General features: G+C 47.7%; 1 protein-coding gene across 4 annotated transcripts in view; it reads right to left on the reverse strand.

Annotated features, from left to right (window-relative positions):
- Positions 1-2,075: 2,075 nt before the first annotated feature.
- LOC307245374 (calcium-activated potassium channel subunit alpha-1-like) overlaps positions 2,076-17,236 on the reverse strand; it is an 82,687-nt gene continuing 67,526 nt past the window's right edge. For 2 of the 4 annotated variants that reach the window (XM_080020928.1, XM_080020926.1), the window contains 10 exons: positions 14,733-14,856; positions 14,160-14,384; positions 13,878-14,070; positions 12,903-13,016; positions 12,619-12,711; positions 11,260-11,390; positions 8,172-8,366; positions 7,161-7,279; positions 6,867-7,088; positions 2,076-4,036 (listed from right to left, as the gene is read on the reverse strand). In XM_080020928.1, coding sequence (XP_079877054.1) covers positions 4,015-4,036; positions 6,867-7,088; positions 7,161-7,279; positions 8,172-8,366; positions 11,260-11,390; positions 12,619-12,711; positions 12,903-13,016; positions 13,878-14,070; positions 14,160-14,384; positions 14,733-14,856 — 1,438 coding nt within the window. In that variant the 3' untranslated portion in view covers positions 2,076-4,014. Of the gene's footprint in view, positions 4,037-5,522; positions 5,553-6,866; positions 7,089-7,160; positions 7,280-8,171; positions 8,367-11,259; positions 11,391-12,618; positions 12,712-12,902; positions 13,017-13,877; positions 14,071-14,159; positions 14,385-14,732; positions 14,857-17,236 lie in introns of all 4 variants that reach the window. The other 2 variants (XM_080020927.1, XM_080020929.1) reach the window with 2 other exon arrangements.

The following is a 17,236-nucleotide window of genomic DNA, read 5'->3' on the forward strand; positions in this document are numbered from 1 at the left end:
AGCGCGCGGATCTGCCGCCCCACCTGCCCTCGCTCCTGTCCGTTATCCAGGGGTAAGACTAATGCAAAATGCATGTGGCCCTCGGCACAAAGGATGGCGGCCCGGCAGATCTGTGTCCTAAGAGCTGCAAACATCTGTGTGAGCACATGGGCTTCTTCCAACCATGTACACAATGTTGGCGTCGCCTGCAGATAGACGTCCGGGGCCCCGCGCCTCGGCCCGGGGCGATGGCGGGACGGCCGGGAGCGTCTGGGAAAAGCCCCGGATGAGCTGCATCCGCCAGACGATATATCCCGGCTTTACAGCGGCGAAACGGGAGAATTTAACCTGCACGGATTAGGTTTCACCTTCTGGAAATCTCTTGATCCTACGACTACTCGGAAAGGTCAGATCTGACAACAGCTTAACTATATACACTGTGTGTGTGTGTGTGTGTATGTATATATATATATAATTTTTTTTTTTCATCATGCAATGAGGTCTTTTGGAGATTTCTCCTTTTTGATATTTTTAAATATTACCAGTGGACGAGTGAAGTAGGTCAACACTGTGAATAATATACAGTACACAAAAATCTATATTTATGACACGGCTGTGCGGGGTGGGCCTACTCCATTCTCATTGGTCAATATCAGCAGGCAGTTATTTCTGAATAATGACCGCTGTCCGTTGTTAGGGGCAACCACTTCTCCGCCTGGCACTACTTCCCTTGGGTCACTTTGCCTACATACTGTACTAATGCTTACACTCGTAAGCCGCCAAATTTTGTGACGTTAGATAGAAACTACAATGGAAGACTTGAAGAGATGAATGTGGATCTGTCCAAGCACATCTATTTTTGGGTCAATAGTTCACTAGGTTGTTGCAGAACACACACCTGCTCACATTGACGGGAGTTGCTTTGGATATAATCACCGGCTTGCTGCGCATCATCCTGTATGTATGTAGTATTTAGGTGCGTTTATAATACACGGCGCAAAGGAGAGAACGGAACAAACCAGAGCGCCGAGGAGATGCCATCTTCGCTGTTGTTCTTTTAATTCTGTTAATAGGGCCGGGGTAAAGATTTATCTGCTCTTGTCAATTTACCTCGGCGCCGATACAAAGCACCAAGGTCACTTCTTCCCTCGCCCGGCCCACAGGATTGAATTGTCATGTCCCTCTAATAGGCAGCACAGGGAATCATTAGTCCAGCTCAGCTGCCTGACTGATAGGCGTTTCGGTCCAATCATGGGAGTGTGCCGCCACGGGCCAGCCGGTATTGACACTGTGTCAGGGCTGAGAAGGGGACGCCTTAATCAGCCGGGACACTCTCAGCATTGATTTGACAAGCTGGTGTAATGACCCTCTTGTTTTGTGGTGGGGGGGGGGGGGGGTGGAAAAAAAAGGATCACTGTTTATCCAGGCTGGCATTGATGCACTCGGAGGGTGCTGCATTGTCATGGAAACGAGTATCGCCGGGCCTTGGCTTGTGCCGTCTATTCGGGGAACTGCCGTCTTTAGAGGCGGATCACCGACGACGTCAGGAACTGCTCCTTTTTTTTTATTTTTTTTTGCACAAAAATGACCACGGTTGGTAACCCATGCACAGTATTCGGGGTTGTGACCCCTGTCTCCAGTCCACGTTGTGTCTGTGTTTGGTACGGAGAGAAGAAGCATCCGTCTGCTCTCCCGCGCTGCGGAGGTGTCGCGCGGTAAATATTATTGGCATACTGACAGCCTCCCGCCGAGCCGCGGCGTGTGAAATCGTTAATAAGGGACATGATGGCTCCGCCGTGTCGTCAAGGTGAGAATGGGGAGTGTCTTTATCAGCTATCATCCGCAGGGTGCAGCGAGGTGTCCATGTGTCGGGCGATTCGTCTGGCGTTCGCAAAGTGCCTCGCGTCAACAGCGGCTTGCCAACGCTGGCAGGACAGGCTTCGTGCTGGGAACGAACATGTGGCAGAGCTGCTCTGGAATTACCGTTAGACCCAGGAAGCGGTTTTTTTTTCCCCTCTGATGCAGCTTATTACAAAAAGAAAAAAGCGACAGTCACTGAATGGAGGGAAAAACAAAAAAAGACAAGGAACACGGAACACAATACATCAGCTTTTAATTTGTGAAAATACAAAATGGAATCATGTACAAGTTATTTACAGACCTAGTTTGTACAAGACAATATACTGTATTGTGTGTTACGACTTAGTCAGAAATATTTGCTTAGCACTGTCTTTGTATCCACAAATCGATGTGCTTAAAAAAAAAAAATGAACAAAAACAATAAAAAAAAAGAGCAATGTCAGACGCCTTTCACTCGCACAGGTACGACCTGTCAAGCATGTATACACTGGACAAAAATATATATATTTTACATAAAGCTTTACTTCTTCTTCAGCGCAAATACATTTTTGTCGTCAAACCCCCCAAGTATCTAGAAGCTCCCCTCTACTTTGAAACAGCTTAAGACTTTTATTTTGAACACAGCTTGATCTACTAACTTTGGAGCGTGTGGCGTTCCAAGCCTCTTTTCGCAGCGGTGGGTGCCCCGGAGCCCTCCTTTGGCTTTAGCACTGCCCGGCACTGTCCTCATGTCTCACCACCACCCTGTGCAGCAACTTGCGTGAATGAAGGGTTTTAGGGAGTTTATATTTGGGTGGATATCACTTTCCTTGACTTTCACCTCCATCGCTCTTGTAGTTTGGCGACAGCTGTGCCGATGCAGCGGCGCTGAACTAAGCTGTGATTAATACCTATTCTTGGCGGAGCATTCTGAATAATAACATTGCGTTGGCTAAGCGTTTTTGATAAATAACTATTCTTGGCGAGGCGCTCTGTTCTCATTTGCTTGAAAGCCTAAACATAAATTTTTTACTTCCTCGGCGGAATTGTTTGGTGAGACGTGACTTACGGCGACTGGTCACTGTTGAAGGGGTTTTCTCCAAACTGTCAACAACTGTCTTATTTCATTTCACACCAAGTAATAAGGTCTGACATGACGATAAATAGCCAAAACCGTGGCTTATGATTGAGCTGTTTTTGGAGTATCTACAAAAAAAAAAAGGAGCGCTTGCTATCTGTGATTAGTGTGTTGTGAGGGGTGCACGGCGGTGTGTCAGGCAGTGCTTTCAGCCAAAGGAGGACTCACTGCGATATGTGGCTTTGATATGAGGCTAAATCAGTTGACTTGGCTTTCGTACGAGGTCCAGGTACAGCAACTCTGACGGCAAACCAAAGACGACTTTTTTTTTTTTTGGTTTGTTTTTATTGACGTAATATCTCCTTTAAAAACAGCTCTATCATAGTTGGCTATCGAAAAGGCATCGACAAATCGAATAAACTCCTGCTGCTTTTGGACGTGAACACAAGTCGAAAGGCAACTGTAAGACAAGAGAAACGGATCTAGATAAGGCAGGGAGGGGGGGGGCCGCTGAGTCGAGGATATTGGCCGTCGTTACCGTCACGAAACGTCAAGTAGCTTCTGAGTCGCAAAGAAATGAGTGTTGTCCGACAATACCGTTGTGGTGGGACCGCAGCGCCAGGTGAATACACAGTTGGAACACATTTCACACAATATCTCTGCAACACTGAGTAAAATATATTCAGTAGTTGTTTAATGACAGCTAAAAAGGCAACATTTACGTCTGCAAAGCTTGAGCCGTTTACCTTAACTATCACCTTGTTTGAATAACAATAAGTCGCCTTGCACTGTATACGTGTTCGCACTCAGGTGACCGTGGTTTTGTCCATTTTTCCAGGGGGAAAACCACAAAGTCTGGTCACCGAGAACTGCTAGCGGTCAAGACCTTCGACCGTGATTGTCTCTGAATAGATAACTCACCTATCTTTATTTAGGATTCTTTATTCTACCGCGTGATGAGCGGGGGGAGGGGGAAAGCCATGAGCTGCGTGTTGTTTTTGCCACGTTGGACTCGGTCTGGGGCTCAGCGCTCGTCCTCCACCTCTGACGGCCGGGGGGGGTGGGGTCGGCGATTCACAGGCTGGTGGTGCGTGTTGCTCCGGTGGGAACTGTTAGGCTCATCTGTAAACCATATCTTTTCTGGGAAACACAGGGAGGGCGTCAGAGGGTTTACTCTTACATCTCCAGCGGCCATGTTCTCAACACACGACAAACACTTGTTTGTGCGGCAGTATTCCTAACATCTGCGGTTTAGTTGAGCAGCACTGAAAGTCCAGACGGTCGCTCTGCGAGTCGTTGCTCATGCGATTGATGAATGTTTAACGTGGCCGAGCCAATCCTATCACTTCATTTAAACACAGCTTTTCAGCCCAGGCTTTGTTAAAATTCTGGTTTCATCAATTATAACTGTTCACAGCACAACCTTGCTCAACGCTTTATAGTGGAGAAACTTGCCACTCTGCTGCAGCTGCTCATTATGTGTGAAGTGAATTGTTTCTAAACACATAATACATCTGAACCCTTAAACTGTTTCCCGCCATTTTTGGGCGGCGCTAGATCATGACGATGTCGTGGAGTGATCCTACTTGGCGTGTCCCCTCCCCCTAAAACTGTAGACACCGCGTTGGAATCCGAGCGTCAGCGGTGAAATAAGCTAAGAGCCCGGAGTACAAGGCATCTTCGGGGAGACCGTGAACTCATGCCATGGACGTGCACGGTTTGGTTACGTCAACATTAGCTCCATGCTAGCAGGCCGCAACTAGACACACCGGATTGGGTTCAGCAGAACATTTAAACATGGCCGCAGTGTTTCAGAGCAGAGCCTTTTTTTTTTGCTTTACAGGGACTTTAAGACTTGAGATGTTTCTTATCAGATAGTCTGCATATACTGTATCATACTAAAACATTTTTGCAAACTGTGCCCTATCAGGTTTTTAAGAGCACATCGTGGGCAATAAATAACTAGAAACAGGAAGTTGCACCGCTTCCTACAACAACATGCGTTAGGCTGCACTACAGCAATTGCAAAAAGTAGTTTTAAATAAAACAATATTACTGTTAGTCAAACAGTACATGTTCCAAAAATGCGAGTTTGCCCCATTGGACGACGTTTGAAGAAAGTGTTGAGCAAGGTTGTGCTGTGATATCCTTTCATGACGGCGTTTACGTTGAACAGTGTTGATGCGTTTCTGACAGTAGTCTCAAAGTGAGCCCACTGAGTTGTAACATGTGTGATTAGAGCACCGTCAGTTGGTTCCCGACCATTAAGGTCATATCACATGTTCTGCAGCCACACCTGTGGGAAATTAGTTTTAAAAAGAGGATGCACTGATTATGTTCACGCCTTCCTGATGCCGCCGGTAAAACCATGCACAGCCATTCACTTCCATACCGCGGCTCACTCTATTCATCCCCGTAGCACTTTGGGAAAAGGAAGTAAGCTGACGCAGAGACAACTGCGATCACATGACAACAAATGTAGAATTAGGAGGTGAGCGGCCATTTGTTTTCCTTGCCTGCGTGAGGTGAGCAGCATGCAACGCGCATTCCCAGTGTGTTTGAGAGAATGGAATGCAAATTAACTGTTGAAAAATGTGTTTTGTTTTATATTGGACAGATTACTAACCATAGAAGGATTGGAGCGTTGAGTCAGCGCCTGTTAAAAATGTTAGAAACACATTCTCATTGACCTTTTAACCTATTCTTCAAAAAAACAATCACAAGCAGCTGGATATTAGATAATAATTTGGGTCACTCATGAAACATGTCTGACTTAGTGGTTTTTAGCTGACATTTGAGTGTTTTGTCTGTGCTTTTATCACAAAACGATAATAGGTAAAAACAAGTAACTGGGCCAGATAGTGGGCATTGTTTGCATCAATTAATTTGGGACGGTAAAATCTACATTTCTGATCATCGTTTGACTGTAAGGCAGTCACAGTGCAAAACTTGTTCCCATCTGTGGCAATAACCTTTTGGTTTTTCTGGCATTTTCACACCGTTTACTGTCACAGGGCGGCCCAGACTTTTTCCTGGGGAATTGTGAGGCGTTGCCATGCCAGCTGGGAGACAAAAGCCTTGCGGATCCTGGGTCAGCCGTGCCTGGTACACCTCCAAAGGGAGGTGCCCAGGGGGCAACCTTAACAGATGCCCGAAACACTTCAATGCTGAGGGGCAGCGGTTCTACTCTGAGGTCCTCTCGGAGGGACCTTATTCTTTCGGTCGTGACCATAGGTGGGGGTTGGAACAAAGATACCTAAACTCCTCACTTGGGGTCAGCTGCTCCCTCCCCACCCAGAGGGGACAAACCATGGCCTCTGATTCAGCCATACTTACTCATCCCCCCCACACTCAAGCGCAAAGCGTTTTAGTGAGTGCTGGAGATTAGTCTGATGAGGCACAGAGGACGACAACATCATCTGCAAAAAGCAGAGTTGCCACCTCCCCCAAAACCGCGTACACTCCACCCCTCGACAAGGCTCACCCATGTGGAATGGATTTGACGATCAAATATAATCAAAAATAACAGGCACGGCTCTTAGCAGCTGCTTCCACGATGGTGGCTCTGGACAGGATCCATTAGGACTCCGTGTCCTCAGCCTCCTTCGGGAGTTGAGTGATTCTGGACAGGGTAGTCTTCCCTGCCGTCCGGTCCTCTCTTCACCTGAGTGTCCAGAACATACGACTACAAAGTCGCTCGTCAGCCTTGGGCCCGAGGTGCTCTGGCACCAACTACACTTATGGGCTACATGCTGTTTGTTATGGACAGTCCATGGCTAGCACAGAAGTCCAATAACAAACTACCGCTCGGGTTCAGAGGGGGTAGGCCGTGTCACGCCGCTCCAGCACGCCTAGGACCCCAAGGCCCCCGGTTTAATGTTACACATAAACACCTATTTATTAAAACTCTCCTGCCCCTTTTCAAAAAGCACATTACAGTTTTCACAGACAAAGAAAGAGGGCAACGTACTTCTGTTTGTCCCGTGATTCCCTGATTTTGGCGCGGTTGGGGCGGTTGGTCGTGGGGATGGAGTGCACAGAGGAGCTCTTCTTGCTGGAGGAATGGGAGGAGTGGGACGAGTGGGAGAGGCTGGTTCTGGACTGGCCAGCGTTGTGGTCAAACTGCATCAGGCAGAAGATGAGGTCGGACGGCACCAGCTCAAATGCGTACGGCGGGTTGGTGATGACGTAGCTGAGGGAGAAGGTTTGAGATTAGCGCCAGGTCGTGGTTCAATGTGAGGACGGGAAGTGTTTTTTTTTTTACCGTTTAGTGCACTGGCTCTGGGCGTTGAGGTGTGCGTCCCGTAGCCGGTAGATCCCAAAGCACAGCATGTTATATGTTTTTAATGCTTTGCAGAACAGGTCGCCGTAGCAGCCGCCGTCCTGAAAGAAAGCAACATGTGGCTTGTTTGATGTTCTTTCTTTGCTAAACAAGACCAGTCAACTGAAGACAAGGAACATGAAAAACAGAGTTCATACAGTACGCAACACACTTTTTGTTTTAGTTAGTGGCCATGTGCAATTCCTTTATATAATGTAGAGCATACATTAGATTAATAAAAATTAGATCTCTCTGTATAGTACTATTTGAAGACTTTCACAAAACAAGTCTCCAAAAGTGACTCAGCATTATCTACACCGATCAGCCACCACATTAAAACCACCGCCAGGTGAAGTGAATAATATTGCTCTTCTCGTTCCAACGGCACCTGTCAAGGGGTGGGATATATGAGGCAGAAAGTAAACAGTCAGTTCTTGAAGATGATGCGTTGGAAGCAGGAAAAATGGGCAAACGTAAGGATCTGAGCCACTTTGGCAAGGACCAAATTGTGATGGCTTGACGACTGGGTCAGAGCATCTCCAAAACGACAGGTCTTGTGGGTTGTTCCTGGTATGCAGTGGTTAGTACCTACCAAAAGTGGTCCAAGGAAAGACAACCAGTGATCATGGATGCCAAATTGATGCACGTGGGGAGTGAAGTCTAACCTGTCTGGTCCGATCCCACAGAAGAACTAGTGTAGAACAAACTATTGATAAAGTTAATGCTGCTATGATACGTGTCAGAACGTGGACTGGGCTGATGGATGGTCAGGTAGTTATAGTGTTGGTCAGGTTCTACGAACTGTTCCATTGGGTCAGATAGGAAGTTAAGTGTTTAGGTGCTGAGTTAATCTAGAGTACTTGACAAATTTTGAAATGACCATTTATGACTACGCTATGCAAGACATTTTGAGGACCTGCAGAAGCAATGTTGGTGTGTTGTGTATTAACTAACCCCGAGGTCGGCGAAGGGCCCATCGTACAGGGCGAGCTGCGCCACCCGGCACCTGTCCCGGTTGGCCAGCGTCTGCGGCGTGCTGTAGCCGCCCCGCAGCGCGTTCTCCTCCGCCAGGAGACCCTCCAGCTCCGGCGTGGCCCCGCCCGTTACCAGCGTCCGGATCAGAGTGAGGATGTTGTCGTTGAAGTACGTCTGAAGGAATGAAGGTGGAGAGGGAGGGGGGGGGGAACAATCCCAAAGTCAGAACTCAAGTTGGTACTTTAAAGTGTCAGCGTGACGGAGCCCGTCACCTCGCAGAAAGACACAGGAGTCCAGTTACTGCAGGTTAATCTCACTCCCTTCAGAGAGTCCATCCTGTCCGGCCCTCAGTCCTAAAACCAATGACCGCTGATGTGACGAACCGGTGGAACCAACCTCATCGGCTGCGTTTCCTCTTAACTCACCTGATGCAATTAACAGGAAGCAGCCGCTGCCTCCATTTCTATTAACAAGCCGGGGGTAAACGTCTGCCCTCCCCCCCCCTCTCCCCTGCGACATCTCACTCAGTCGCTGACAGCGCAGTCGACTGGGATGATGGATGAGCGCTGTCCTCGAGGTGGTGTTACCTTTTGTCTACAGCACGCCCCACATGGAGCGCCGGCTTTGTTCCGACCTCGCTCGAATTGAAAGGCAGATAAATGAAGCCGTCATAGCGGTGGTGAAGTGTCGCACTTTGGCTGTTGTGCAGTTACTAAAAGGGGGGGGACCTAGATTCTACCTCCTTTGTGCCAGGGGTGTCCTTATACGAGCCGCAATGATTCTAAACCTTTTCCAAGATTCATCTGATTTACAGTGGGGGAAATAATTATTTGATCCCTCAGTGACTTTGTAATTTTTGGTAGGTTAATTATAACAGTGAGAGATAGAAAATGCGCTAAAACAACTCACAACAAATTACTGATTCACCAAACAAGTTTTAAACACAGATTCTAGTGTGCTCAGAGTCAGATGGGATGTTTTTCCGTTGTCATTAAATAAAAAGTACACATATGCCTTACCGCACTGCCATGGATTTGGTGAATATCATGTTACAGCAGTGAAAGTTCCTTCTGAAACGTCACCCTAATTACTGTTATCTTCCTAACTCTAGTATATATAGACATATACAGTGGGGGAAATAATTCTTTGATCCCTCACTGATTTTTTTAAGTTTGCCCACTGACAAAGAAATTAACGCTCTATAATTTTAGTGGTAATTTTTGGTAGGTTTATTATAACAGTGAGAGACAGAATTTAAAAAAGAAAATCCCATTAAATAAAATATATAAATTATTTTGCATTTCACTGAGTATGTCTATATATACTATAGTTAGGATGATAACAGTAATTAGGGTGACGTTTCAGAAGGAACTTTCACTGCTATAACATGATATTCACCAAATCCATGGCAGTGCGGTAAGGCATATGTGTACTTTTTATTTAATGAACGGAAAAACATCCCATCTGACTCTGAGCACACTAGAATCTGTGTTTTTAGCTTGTTTGGTGTATCAGTAATTTGTTGTGAGTTGTTTTACCGCAGCACTGTGCAAAGTTTTCTGTGATTGTTCACACACTGGTTTGATTAGTTTCATAGTTGTCGAGCGGGGCGATCCCAGCCAGTTACGGCGATAATGGAGTCAGCGGTAGCACACGTACTGTACACACTGCTGTAGTGACGTGATAGTACTCGTCGTGTGAGGACACCCTGTCTGAGCCAGGTTCACTGTCTTCCCTCACATGTTACTCAATCAACACACACCGTACGGTTTCAGTATATTCATTCATTCCCTTGTGTGACTCCTCCCCATCCTGTTAAAATGTATGTTGTCACTGTCGTCCACCGGTTCCACGGTGGAGGCAGTGGACAGGCTGCTCTCAGCTCGTGATCCTGGGCGACCTCAACATCCACCTGGACAAACCACAAGCCGCTGCCTTCCCCACTCTGTCCTGGTTTGACCCGAATCTCCTCCACAGCCCAGGCAACAAACTGGACCTTGTCTTATTCATCTTATCGTGTAACTTGTCTCACTCTCCTGAACACCTTTTCTCACTTGATGTCAATAACGCCACAGTAACCGCCGCACCTTCTCCAGACCGTCAGGAGAAGCACCTCCACCCGCTGGCTGTCCCTGACGCTCACGTCGATCTGAATAAGTATTAATCCTCTCCTCTTAGTCTTATTAACGCAAACTGTTCTCTACCCTGACTGCTGATGACTTTGCCACCTTCTTTGAAGAGAAGGTGGCGGCTATCATCAGCCAGTTCTCCAGCACCTCTTCAACCTGTCTCCTATCTGGATGAAGGCGCTCCAAGACAGAACTCATCGTACCGGTGAGTCCAACCATCCAAGTCTGCGCCAACTCTTGGGGGGGGGGGGGTTGAGGGACCAGCGGACTTCCTCTGATCACATTTCCTCATCCTGCAGATTCACTCTGCACAACATCGGGAAGATCAGCGCGCACTGCTCAACCTCTGCCGATGAATCAGAACGCCTGCTTTTCGACCGGCCAGAGTGCGCACGCGTCACGCCTCTCTCCGCCGGCGGCTGCCCCATATGCTCCAAGCCGCTCTCTGGGGTCTGCAAATGAGCGGCGGGCTCACCCATCCCTTTGTTAGCTGTGACCAACTATTCTTGTTTCTGTTGAGGTTTGACTCGCTTTGAAGTTGTTATTTTGACATGACGTACTAACATACAAAAATATATATTATTCTGATCCCTTACAGCATCTTGCATTTGGTTGAATTTAGAAACAGGACTTTGATTGTTTCTAGCCTCATGTAAGTCACTTTGGACACAAGCTAAATTAATATAATAAAATATATTTGTCATTATTTTGTTACTTCTGTCTATCAAAATAGTACATGTGTAACGAGTATACTAAAGTACTGCATACGCCAATGTTTCACTTTACTTGCACTACACTTAGAGCATGTTAATGACTACTTCACGTACTAATTTAAAGTACAGCTTCAGTATACTAAATAAGTAAAATACACTGAAAGTGTACTCACGAAAACATACAAATATACTTTCTTTGGTTTACTTGGCCGGTGCTGGACTTACGGCGCTCATTAAGGAGTCCAGGACGCTGACCGCGAAGGCCGTGCCGCAGGCGAACGGCTGCGTGAGGTACAGCTCCGTGTCGGGGTCGTCGTCGTCGTCCTGGTCCAGGAACTGAACGTTGGAGTCGTTTACTGCCGGGGAAACAGTCAGAGAGGGCACACGCGTCACAGATCGCTTCCAACGCGGCACGGCCGTCGAGATCGCAATGGTTTTTTTTCTCTGTGCGGGCAGCCTCAAAAAACCGGCATGCAGGGCGGAGCCACGCAGTCAAACGAAAAAGAGAGCGCGTGCCGGTGGAAAACGCGGTGCCTGACAGGACGGCGTGGCAGCGTCTGCAGACGTCAGAGCCTGACGCCGTGACTTCAAGTTTCAGCCCGTTTGCTAACGTTACCCCCCCGACCACAGCGTATTTTGTTAATGCAATGGTGCTTCCTCCTTTCCCACTGGAATTAACCAATTGAAAAATTGTTCATGTAGTGGTCAGCGGGACCAGGATGTCATTTTAATCCAGATTTGTCACGTGCAGTGAGGTAAGGCAGGTTTCTTGCCATGCTGTTCAAATGTTTTCAGTCAAAGGGCTAAAACTTGGGTACGGTCCTTTAAAGGGCACACTTTCTTTCATCGTTCATTTGTTTACGGTGTCGTTTTGGGGTTCTTCATGGTGAAGTGAACCACATCAGAGCCGTCCTGCCTCCGCCACGTTCTACATCCAGGGCCGTTTATTACCCCCATGGCACCACGCGCATTGTCAAACCTCCAGGCCGCGGATGGAAGCGATGCCCGGGGTCAACGTCAGTACCACACCAACGTGCCAGAGTCTCAGACACAGCCTCCAATTACTCCTACTCGCACGTCAAAACAAATGAAAGTAACTCGTTGCCTTAAAACGTTTTTAAGATATCCTTTACCCTACAAACAGACTGGGGGGGGGGGGGGGGGGAGTGACGTAATGACTGAAATTTTGTTTGAGAAGAGCTACTTTTATGAGGACATTCTGCCGCTTTGCAAAAAGAAGTCAGTCACAGCGACAGGGCTGAGATGAAAGAGGACGTTGGTCTGAGAATAAGATCTGACAGAGAATGCTCTGAAAACAGCCATGAGGACTTTGAGGTTCAAAGGCCTTGTTTCTAAGAAAAATGAAAGATATATCTATATATATATATATATATCTATATAAATATATAGATATATATAGAGGGTCCAAAAGAAGACGGGCAATTTAAACCAGGATCATGGGTAAAAATACATTCAGAAACGATGCCATGGGAATAGCTTCTGTGCAGCCAGAGAAATCAAAAGGAAGCTGATATGGCGGCGGCAGCGGTTACAACACTGCATTACAGGACAGAGGCTTCTTACCCAGCTCGGTTATCATTTGTATGCTGGTCCCACTGCTTTTATCCTGACTGAACGAAATCACAGGCAGTATTTTGCCTGGTTTTGCTAATGGCGCTGGGCAAGCGTTGAGGGGAGAGACAGCACGTCAAACAAAAAGTAAAAAACATAAACCAAACTCTTTAGTACTGTTAAGTTGTGCGATGTATTTCTAGTGTCACTGTTATATACATACATTTCATTTGAATTACGACAGTTATGGTTTTCTTTGAACTGAAATAAATAAAATCGAAGCGCCGCAGACGTACCTAGTTCTGTTATGATGGGGATATTGGCTCCGGTTGTGATGGAGCTCTGGCGCACTAATCCATGGACCGGGCTGTTCTCAGGAGACGATCTGTCCATCCCCGGGGGCGTGAAGCCTAAAGAGACAACGGACGACAGCGGAGTAAATATACATATATTTAGATATATGTTTTATATACTGTATTTTAAATATACTTCCAACTTGCACGGTGAGTGATAGACTTTGTTTGTTTATTTATTTTTATATATCTATAGATATATCTAGATCTATCTATATCTCTATATCAATATCTCTCGTTCCAGACGGTCAGTACCATTTTCCACATTCTTGATCACGTACGAGGCAACATGCTCCTCTGTGAGATGTCCCCAAATCCTTGGGAGGGGTCCAGAATTAGCCCCATGTATAATAGATGGGACATGCAGCTCATTTTGTTGTCCTTAGCCCATGTGCCCGCGCGGTCGGACAAACCTCTTACGCCGGTGAGAGAGTGCACGGTGCAGAGCCGCAAAGTAGAACGTAAGTGACACGAGACTGGATCCACACTGACTTGACGTGCGCTGCCTTCCTCAGACTGACAGGGAGCACATTACATGAGTGACGCTGCATGCATTATACATAGGCCGTGTTTTGACATCCATCACTCGCTGCTGACTCAGGATAACTCTAGGTCATACATGTATTAGCCAAACAGGGAAACGTGATGGGGCCAAAGGTTCCTAAAAGCATTGCATCCAAAGCCAACCAATGATAATGATTCAAAACTATTATACAAAATTCATAAATGACATGAAAATGGCTATTTTCTCATTTCTGATCGGAGTCCCTCTGATTATCTATTTTTGAAATACATATAAAACTCTTTGTAAGTAGTCGTACAAAGTGAATCAATGGAGGTTTTAGGAGGAAACCGGCAGTCGGGGGTTTAATCTCAAACGCGGTGAGGAGGATCCCGGGCGCCGGGGCCACGCCTTACCTTGGGAATTGGCCTGCAGGACCCTGATGCTGTCGTCAAACTGCATGGACTTGATGTTGAGCGACGCCAAAATGCACTCCTTGTCCTGCAGCGACGCGTCGTCGATGTTGTTCTGATTGGCCGACAGGATCACGCACATGTCGCAGAGGTTGATGTTGACGGCCCTCAGATCGGCGCGGCTCAGCGGCGTGCCCTGGCAGAGCGAGGCGGTGACATTTCCATCATTCCCAGCGCGGGAGATGAACGTCCGACGTTGCAACCGAGCGTTCAAATTGCACTCACCGGCAGAATGGAGACTTTGGGGAAGTTGTGCAGCGTCTCCCACTCCCTCTTCAGGTACTCCAGCGAGCCCACGAACACGATGGGCTTGAGCTCGTGGTAGTGGAAGTTGCTCGCTCTCAGCGGCATGACGAGGTTCCGGAGGCCGATCAGCGCCGATTTCACGTCTCCGAATATGCAGACGACCACGTGGCCGCTCAGAACCGTCATGGCCGCCTCACTCCGCGTCTGGGGGGAGGGAGATAATATTGTGTTTGACTGCACGTATTTGGTTTACGTTGGCTCTCATATCGTACCAGAAAAATGCAGAATCTAATATTCCCGTTTCATGTTCTTCAGGGTGAAATACGTGGCTCGTGCCGGACGCTAATCGACGACAGAGGTAATTTGCAGAGTGGCACACGTGTTAGTAGAAGAAACGTCCTGCGAGCCTCTCCCCCCGTATAGCAAATGACATTTCAAACACCTCATTATGGCGTGTTTAAGTGCCCTGTCAACCTCTGATGGCGCTCTGCGACGCCACACATCTGTCACGGCGGGGGCTCAGGGGGAGCAAATGACGTGCGCGTTACCCACCAGGATGACCTTCTCGATGTCTTTGGACGGACACCAGTGAAACATCCCCGTGGAGTCGTATTTCTTCACGTTGACGTCCATGCTCTCGATCTGGTCGCTCCCCGGGATGAGCAAGGGGTCGTGCCTGATCAAACAACACAACGAGGGGAGGGGGGGGGGGGGACCTTAAAGATGAGCATGTCACCGACCGGAGCCAGCGCCAGATCGTCGATGCGATAAAAGCCCAAGATGTAAGGTGAAGGATCACACAAGGACATTCATCTGGACTTGGCTGCAGACCTTCATGCGTAAACAACACCTTCTCTTTTCTGCAAACACACACGGCCACACAACGTTGAAATGTTTGGAGACCGACAAACAAATCACTCGCAGTCAGAAACACCCCCCCTCCCCCGCCCTCCTCCCTGTCAGGGACCATCTGGGGAAACGTCAACCAAACTGTCTCGTCATCAAGCCGGGTGACATCAGCGGTGGCAGCCGGGCGGAAGGAGATGGCAGCGCCGCGGCGCTTTGACTGACGTGAGCACGGAGAAGCAATTACGCCCCCTCTGCCGCACGCAGCGCCCGACGTTGCCGCGCCGCGCGGTAAAAGCTTTAACAGACCACATTTTAAATATTTCAACAATTTGCCCAATCAGATTTGCTTCCCAAAGTGAAGGCCATTAATGTTTCAACGGCGCATCGGAGTGGCGCGACTAATTTCAGCCGTGCGCCGCGGGGCGGGCTTTTGAGCTTAATTCCGTCCAACACTGACCGCTAAAGTGGTCTACCAACAAGTCTCGGTGGTTTTTAACCCCCCCGGTTGGAGGTTATGATAAGACAGATTCTTTTGACTGGAGCTTGAGTAGATGGGATCAGGGAGCATCCTGAATGTTTTAACCCAACCTCATTTGAATACACATTAGTATATTATTTAATTAGTATATAAGAACTGAGCCATGCCCCTGGATCCATTGTGCATTATCTACTCTCGGTCCCTTTGCACCAAATCGACTTTGTCGGATGGAATTGAAGATAACATCCGGTGAAACACAGACAACAGCCTTCTGTTCCCGTCCCACGTCTTAAATAGTTCATGTCGCTTCTCCGTAAGAGGAACCTTTCTTTTAATCCAAGCGGGTATTTTAAAAGAATGCAACCTTAAGTAACATGTAAAGTATGCATGAAGGCGGCAGCCGAAACGACCGTCCCTCAGGCTGAGGCAAAGAAGAAAAAAAAAAGTCCACCTTTGGGCATTTCCCCTCAGGCGAGACCACGATGTCCTTTCAGGAATGGAAGTGACTCGATAAGATGAACGTCTCTCCTGATGATATCTCCTCCTCTGACTCCCCACCTAACGCTTACGTTCTCATTTGGAAGGACACGAATATCCTGTTCTGTTAGAAACTCACATTAAATAACTTGTAGTGGTGTCTATATACTGTATATACAGTATGTATATCTATCCCTTTTGACTCTTAAGGCTGGATAAGATCTATGAAAAGAGAAAACAATGAGCATGGTGTTTGAGAACAAAGAAAGATTAAAGGAATACTGAAATCGATCATCCCGCGCAAACTGCCTTCAATATCAGTCAATGGTGAAATGTTGGGCTTCTGGTGGATCTGCAAACAAGACTAAGTGAACATTTCTTCTACATCTGCCGGCAGTTACGCTACATCTTGACGACGCAGTCTGGAACAAGCTACCGGAAAATACATAAGATTGTTTTGTGCAAAGCACCGTCACGTTTTTTAACGAGCGGCGTTTGTGAGCGCGCGACGCTGCTCCAGTTCTACACGTTGGCGTTGTGCCGGGCGACCGCCTCCGGCCCAAAGCCCAAAATGAAGAACAAGTGCTAATAAAAGTGAGAGCATTTAGTGCTTTTTACACCTCAGCTAAATATTTCATCGGGAGTCAGACCATGCGGCGCTCACTCAGGGCCGCACCCGTCACTTCAATCCGTCCTTTGTGGAGACGACTGGTGAGGCACGGCTCTGCCACGATAGCCATCGCTCACAAACTGCCAGCCATGACGGCCCGTCAGCGCCCGCGCGGCTGCTATTGTGTCCGACGTGACGCGGGCGTGTCACCTCGCGGTCGGACGTGAGCGGACGCCATGCGACCCCCCTTTAATTAAACGCATCTCCGGGGCCCTGCTGAAGCCGAGTGAAAGGGTTTTTAATTTTTTCGCAGAGGTCGTCGTTTAAGGTCCGAAAACGGCGCGCCGGGCTGCGCCCTCACGCCGTCGAGGCGGGGACGGCCCGCGTCCGCACATTTATCGCTCGCGCGGCCCATCACGATTTATTTTCCCAAGCGGAAAGATTTACGGACGTCATATCTGTAAATGTCTTCTTACGTTTCCAAATGACGACCACTATAACCCAGAGATGGATTTAAACCGTGTTAAATCACGTTTCCACACTCACACAGGGCCAATTAAAAGTGTAGAAGCTGGTACATTTATATCAAACAGATATGGAAATCTTATATTCCACCGTCTAGGTTGGTGCCTGTACAGGGTT

This window comes from Zeus faber, assembly GCF_960531495.2.
Source record: "Zeus faber genome assembly, chromosome: 20".
In the NCBI taxonomy this organism is placed as follows: Eukaryota; Metazoa; Chordata; class Actinopteri; order Zeiformes; family Zeidae; genus Zeus; species Zeus faber.